Raw genomic sequence first — 7,010 nt, forward strand, 5'->3', positions numbered from 1 at the left:
TAAACAGAATACTTACCAAACCACTTTTCAAACTTGTTTAAACTCAGATTCAGCAGAACACAGACATGGCTGTATCTAGATTCTCTCTGCACACTTGTCCGGTAGGAGCTGGGGCAGAGTGTCGTCATTCCTTCTAGGATTCTACAGGAGCTCTTTCCTCTGTGGACTCTGGTGCAGGGTATGTTCTTTATTCCAGCTTTAGATCTTGGTGTTTACCTAATGATTGCTGAATTTACAGCCCCGAGGATATGGCTCATACAGATGATCCCAGCATTTTCTGTCTAGAAAATAACAGTCTAGAATGAAACTCATCTGAACTAAAATAAGCTAATCTAAAACTTTGGCTGCAAAATTTCTTGGAGCAAATTTAGGTGAAGACTTCAGATGTTGCCCTTCCATTTGAGGGGTTAGGGATTGTCTCACCTTTGCAGCGGTGATTGTTAACACAGAGCCAAACAAAGGCTGCTTACTAAAGTGTTTCAGAGGCATTTTTGAGGAATTTCAGTGTAAAAGTGAGTTACTTTGGGTCCAGTCTGACAGGGAGGACTCTTGTCTCTTATGCAAAAAAACACTCTGTAGACTAAAGCTGAGGCAATCATCTTATGTAAACTTGAGAACTCTGTGGTACCTCAAAGGTATTGATTGATCATTCTGATGATCTATACTTAGAACATAGATGCATATTTAAGAACAGGGTCTAGTGAAGGGACAAAATGAAATCTGCTTGAAAGCTTCTGGAACATCCAGTTATATCAAATGATGCAAGAACTGGTTAGTCAAACCAGTTTCTCAATAGTCAATGTGAGCCTGAAACAAAACCCACTTGCACAGGTTTTGTGGTCAGAGAAGGTATTTGGCAAAATACGTCTTGAAACATGAAGATGTCATTTTACTTGCCTTTAATAGTGTTGCACAAACTTCTCAAGGAAATAACATGTAAGATCATGTTATTTTCTGGGTTTTGAAGCTGGATTTTAGGTAGGTGCTGCTCAACTTTATCAAATTCATTTGGCTCCTTTCTTCTGCTAAGAGCACAGTCACTTTACAGATAACTCACATGGGGTTGCCTTAAGTCATGTTTTCCCTGAGGTTTTCCCCGGTTTATCTCAATTTCATTATTTTCTAAACTGAAAATTTTACACCTTACTGACTTTTATAGTTTGAGGAAAGTAGAGAAACAAGTTTCTGAGCATGTGAGCCCTTACTACTTGAATGAAGCTTAAGGTTCTGTTTTTCGAGCCAGGTCAGGTTTGTGCTGGCAAAAGCCTTTTCTGCATTTTCAAACACCCAAGTAGTTGCATCTTAATTTTTTTTCCCCTCTTGGACCTGCATATCTTCCATTCACTTAGTGCCACTTGACAGATTTTTAGTTACTGATGGTTTTCTACCAGCCTTGAATTTGGTTTTTTTTGTTGTTGTTGTTGTTGACAGTGACTTCTGTTAAGAGAAAAACTCCTTTATATAGACAGAGGAGAGGTTGCAAGGGAAACCCTAAAGGTGCTCTTTTATAAGGTCTGGTGTCAAATGGTTTATGTATTTATACTTTTGTGTAATGTTACCTGAACAGAGAAAAAAAAAGGCAAATGGAATACAAATTTAAAAGTCCATTTAGTGAACACACAAACTGTGTAAAGACAGGTATCAGCTTTGCTGTATCCCCTTAAATCCCATACAAAATATTTCTCCGTAGCATGTTACGTGAATGAATGCACTTTCCTGAGAGATTAATATCTGATTTAGTGAGTTTATGCAGTTCAGAAACTTTTGCTGTTAAACATTTATTCATTTGGATAAGGAACTTGAAGATTTTGTTCATGCAAATCTTCAAACCAATTCAGCTGAGTTAACTACAGAATTTTAATCTAATGTGAGAAATCTCACTTTGGTTTTACTCAAACACCATAATGGACCATGGGCTCGTTTCTCAAGCAAAGCTGTCAGTCCAGATTACTTTGTAACCCTAGTTACCTAGTAACCCTAATTACTCCAGGAATATCACAGTTCTGGACAAGAATAAACTACTCCTGGAGTATTTTTCAAATAATAATTTCCCATTATTTTATATACTGGCAATAGTAAAAATGGTTTAAAAAACCAGTATCATTCTCATTTGAGCATTTGTTAATTCAGCCATATTTTAATTAGTTTAATTGCATTAGTGAAGTGTACTATGAGACTTCTTTTTTTACATTGGATTGGTTGTTACGTTGGACCCTTTCCTTTATTTTTTCTACCTTTCCATTTCAAACCAGAAAGTAGAAAGATAAGCAGAGTTTGACATTCAGTGTGTTCTGAGCGCCAGCGGAGCTGTTTCCCTGAAGGAGACACACATTTACTGTATCCTGCTTGCATGTCCAGACTTGCCGTTTATTATCTAGATTAGTGAAACTATGTATGATTGCACCTTTGGCTCCAATTAAACCTCTTCTAATGTAAATTAAGGAAATGTTAACTCAGTGGCTACTGTTGACCTTTTTCTTACTTAGTATTGCAGCATCTTCCTGATTTTTTTTTTCTTTTTTAATACAGCAATTAACATGCTGATCATTCATAGAATTAGTTTCTGTTGTGAAACCCTATGTCTCACGTCTTTTGAAAAAAGCCCCAGACTTTAGTCTGGACTGTACGTAGAATTTTTAAAAATATACCCACCCCTCTCTTCACAATTCCATAAATGGGGAGGAGGGTTTGTGTTCATGCTGTTGCAGCAAAGGGACCCCAGCGATGAGTGCCACAAACCCCGGGTGCAGGTGGCCTTGCTGACTGTATTTGTCAGGGCTGTTCATTTCTGCCCATGCCAGTGTATTTCTACCAGATGTGCAAAGTCCTGTGGGTTTCAGGAAGTCAGAGAATGCAGGGATAAACAGGGTAGTCCTAGCAGCTAGAGCTGAAGCAGGCTGTGTTCAATACTCACAGCACTAATTGACTTAAGACAAATGACCCCATCCTCTGAAAGCTGCACTGCTCAGCTGTGGAGTGTCCCATTAAGATGGCAGATGGGACAGCAGCCACCTCTCTGAGGCTGGGACAGATACTGCTTTACTAAATGCCTGTCTTGGATCTCGTAACTCTTCCATTTCCCACGCCTGCTAGACTCATACCCTGACAAAATGCTACTGCTAATAAAACACTACATTTATTTACAAAACTTTGGGCAGTGTCTTAATTTGCTCCTGCTGCTTGCTCAGTGGGATCTGTTTGTCCTTAAGCCTGAAGCTGCTGCACCATGCAGCAGACTGCAGCTGTTGTGGCTCTGCTCTTCCACGCTTCCTGTCACAGCTGTTAAACGGGCTGACTTGGCTGTTGCTCTAATAAATTGCTGCAGCTTTTGTTCCATCTTTTCCCACCTGATTGACCAGACTGGGTGGTTCCATCACAGAAAGCACTACACTCTCATGGCTTTCTTCTTTCTTTACAGGCAGGAGCTTTTTATTTTTTTTTCATTACCTTACCCATTGTATTCTTCCAGAGAATGTAACAACTGTTCTAATCCCACACCGTTTTTGTATCACAGATGAGATTTACTGTGAACTTGCGTATCAAAGCAGTAACTGTATTTGACCCCTTACTTGCTTTTCTTAGTTTGTTTTCCTGTCTCCTGTGTTACACCAAACACAACCTTGCTTGGAAGGCTCTGATACAATGGGAAAATTCTGTAGAATTTTTGTTTTAATCAGGACCCACTGAGAACTCACCACTTGGGTGAAACTTACATGCCTGAAAAAACAAATTCATATTCTTGCTTCTCTTATATGAACATCTCAGATGTCTTCTGAAATCAAGCACTTGGAAGAACTCACAGACTTTCTGGTCTCTCCTCTGGGAGTGAATTTCTGAATGACACCATAGCCTAGTCCAAGTTTTAAGGCAGTACTTTTGTACATTTGTTCCATCTGCAGGAGCACAGGGTTATTGGTCTTGAAGTTATTTCTACTTCGACGTTCCTCTGGCTTGCCTGCCCAGAGTTGCAGAATTGATTCAGAGCAAGGACTGAAATACAAGGAATTCCTAGTACTCACTAAAGCCATCTGCACTGAGCTGCTGCTCTTGAAAGCAGGGAGCATTCACCGCCTGTGAGATGTAACCAGGACTGACTCCTTGTTCCTAGTCTTGGAACTTGCATTCTACCGGGTAGTTCACAGGGAATAAGGCACCACACTGAATTTCAGTATGTGCTGCCAGTTTCGAGAGGAATCTTAGGAAAATAACTCTTGGTTTTGTTTCCCAGCAGTTGGTTGTGTTACAGTGTAAATCCAATGCTAGAATAGGGCTTATTTCTCCTGTGTAGGGTCGTTCTGAGCCTGTTGAAAAAGACTTGACATTATGCCATCCCTAGAGCTTCCTGTGTGCTTATAAAGCACATAATTGCACATGAACAGTTTGGATTGCTGATTTAATTAAGACTGAAAATAATACCTTTGGATGTCTTTTTCCAGGGTACTTCAAAGTTGCTTAGTGGAGGTAATCTTCCGCCAAGAAAGACCCAGTTGCTGCTGGATTTAACAGACTTCTGAAGAATGCTTTAGTAATGAACTAGTGAATTCTGATTCAACTTGGTCACTTTCCAACAAAACTTCCCTGGCAAAAATTTCAGAAGTGCTTCAGTGGCTTGTTTGCTCTAAAGTTCTGCCTTCTTTCACCATCTAGTCCTTAAGTAATAACTAGGAAACTTTCTGTTCTCATGAAATATGCAGGATCTTTGCACATCCTGAATGTCAAGTGTAAAGAACAACCCACTTCAGTCTACCTCAACAGTGTTTGAATCAGATATTGCCTGCATAAAAAAATAATAAAGGTGTTCCTTCAGGTGAGGTCTGTGGAAGGCTCCAAGTAAAGTGCCATGTGCTTTGTTATATATAAATGTCATGTGGACTGTATGCAAATACGCACACAGTCTGCCATAAATCCTGCAAACTATCCAGGTTCATGATGTGTCTGAAATGATCAGATTTTTTTTTAAAAAGAAGGGCTTTGGTTTTAACAGACATTTGATGACTTGAATCTAGTCAGTTCAGCCCTCTTTCCTCTCTTTCCACCTCTTCAGAGGTCAGGGTTTACTTCCATCATCATGACCTCTCAGTTCTTGGTTCCAAGTGTGAAAGAGCTCCTGTAGATTCTGAAGAAGTGACAATTCCGTCTTCTGTCTGTATGCTAACTGCTGCCTGATCTTGTCTAGTTTGATGGATCTGAGTCCCAGGATCTTAATTTTGAAAGAAGAATGTAAGTTGGGAGCTGCTTAGAGGAGCTGCTGAAAGTGCATTTATCATACCTATGAGGTGAGGAGTTGCATGGGGATACTTGCTGGTGTGCTTCCAGCTGCCAGCATGCTCCTTGGCCTGCTGGCACTCACCAGAACTAACTAATGACCTTATAAGGAGGCTAAATTGTATTTTGACAATAAGCTTTTCCTAAACAAGCCTGCTAAAGTTACTTTTATGTGAATGATTAAAAAGGGGCTACTGTGCATAAATGTGAAATGGGGTCTGTCCATTGGTACCCACAGGTTTAATCCATAAGGTGTAGTTGCCTTAATCCAGAGCAGCAGCCTCTGTGTAGTGAGGGGCACTGTGCAGTCGTGGGGCTGTGTGTGAAAGAAGTCTCTTGAATGGCAAGGTAGTTAGAAGAGCTGGTACCGAGTTTTCCTGAGTGTGAAATTAAATTGTAATAGGAAATCTTGACTGAACTCTCGTCAGCGTTTCATTCTGTTTTAAAATTACCAAAACAAGTATTTGGTTAGATGATCTATTTTTCTATTCAAAACTTGTAATACTCAATCACATATAAGAGATGGAACAATTCCCTGTATCAGGGGATGAATGGTATCAAACATACTGATTCTGTAATAGGTGTGCTTGACACCACCCCAGGAAAATGCTGATCACTTTTTTGGTGTATGATTTTTGAAGTTTCACAGTTCACTATGACTCCCAAGTGCAAGGTAGATTAAACCAAATGCTGGGATCAGATCCATTCTGTGCCATAAACGCACACATTTCTTCCTGTCTGAGAGCTCTTGGTGTGCTGCCTGGCTGGGACCGTGGTGACTTAGAGCCTTTGTAGAAGAGAAGGTGCTGATGTCTGAAGTAAGCCTTGGTAAAAATCAACTGTACTCATTGTAGGTTCAGGTTAAGAAGTTTATAAAATTCATGTCAGGTTCTCTTGCTGGATTAATGTAAACTGCTTTGTTTGCAGGGTTTATTGTCATCCCAAAACCAGGCCAATTCTCCAAGTGGAACTGTAGTATAGCCATCACACTACTGCTAGCAAATCTCTGAACGCAGGACAAGAAGTAATGACAGTGGAACCAGGAGCTGTTCTTCAGGCAAAGAGCATCACAAATTATAATGTGGCAGAGTGTAAACATGGAATTATGTGAATCACATAGTGACTTGCAAAGGACAAATGTAAGGAGTTCTCACTACAGCTGATCCTGCTAGGCTGCTCACCCAAGGAAGAGTTTGCATTGGAGAAAAAGCAAAAAGCTTCCTTTAGTGCTGCAGGAAAAAGTAGTAACATTTTTGTTTTCTTTATACTTTTCAAGTCCAGTGTAATTTAATCTCTCTATAAATATATAAATAAAAGATATATATATATATATATAGTGTAAAATAAGATATGTTTCTTAAATTCAAGTAAGTTCAATGGTTAAACTAGTACTTCACCATTGTTTATTTTGCACTGATTTTTTTAACCAGAGATGGCTAGAAGACAGCCTGGAATGCACTCATGGAAAATGAAAGTCATTACTTTCTGGCTTCAAAATGTTTTTCAGGAAGATGGATGCTGCAATCATAGATTTTTTTAAAACAAAATTGTTTTGCACTTAAATAGTTTAATGCTTATAGAGAATTACTTTAAAATTGGTGTCCAGACACCAGAAAAACTATGTTGTGGACAAAAGATCCTTTGTATCTATTAAACATTTATTTTAATATTGTTGTTTCCAACTGCAATCAGCTCTGTATTATATGTATAAATAATGTAATTCAGTGATGGGGGAGGGGAGTAAT

The 7,010-nt window shown here is 39.2% G+C and overlaps 1 protein-coding gene across 6 annotated transcripts in view; it reads left to right on the forward strand.

Annotated features, from left to right (window-relative positions):
* WDR20 (WD repeat domain 20) overlaps positions 1-6,953 on the forward strand; it is a 45,716-nt gene extending 38,763 nt beyond the window's left edge. For 4 of the 6 annotated variants that reach the window (XM_066188828.1, XM_066188830.1, XM_066188827.1 and 1 more), the window contains one exon: positions 6,193-6,953. Coding sequence is in view for 4 of the 6 variants with exons in the window: in XM_066188827.1 (XP_066044924.1) it covers positions 6,193-6,246 (54 nt within the window). In the remaining 2 variants the exon portion in view is untranslated. Of the gene's footprint in view, positions 1-47; positions 179-4,436; positions 5,277-6,192 lie in introns of all 6 variants that reach the window. The other 2 variants (XM_066188826.1, XM_066188832.1) reach the window with 2 other exon arrangements.
* Positions 6,954-7,010: the final 57 nt, after the last annotated feature.

This window comes from Chamaea fasciata, unplaced genomic scaffold (assembly GCF_029207755.1).
Source record: "Chamaea fasciata isolate MVZ Bird 193981 ecotype frontalis unplaced genomic scaffold, bChaFas1.0.hap1 SCAF_7, whole genome shotgun sequence".
Lineage (NCBI taxonomy): Eukaryota > Metazoa > Chordata > Aves > Passeriformes > Sylviidae > Chamaea > Chamaea fasciata.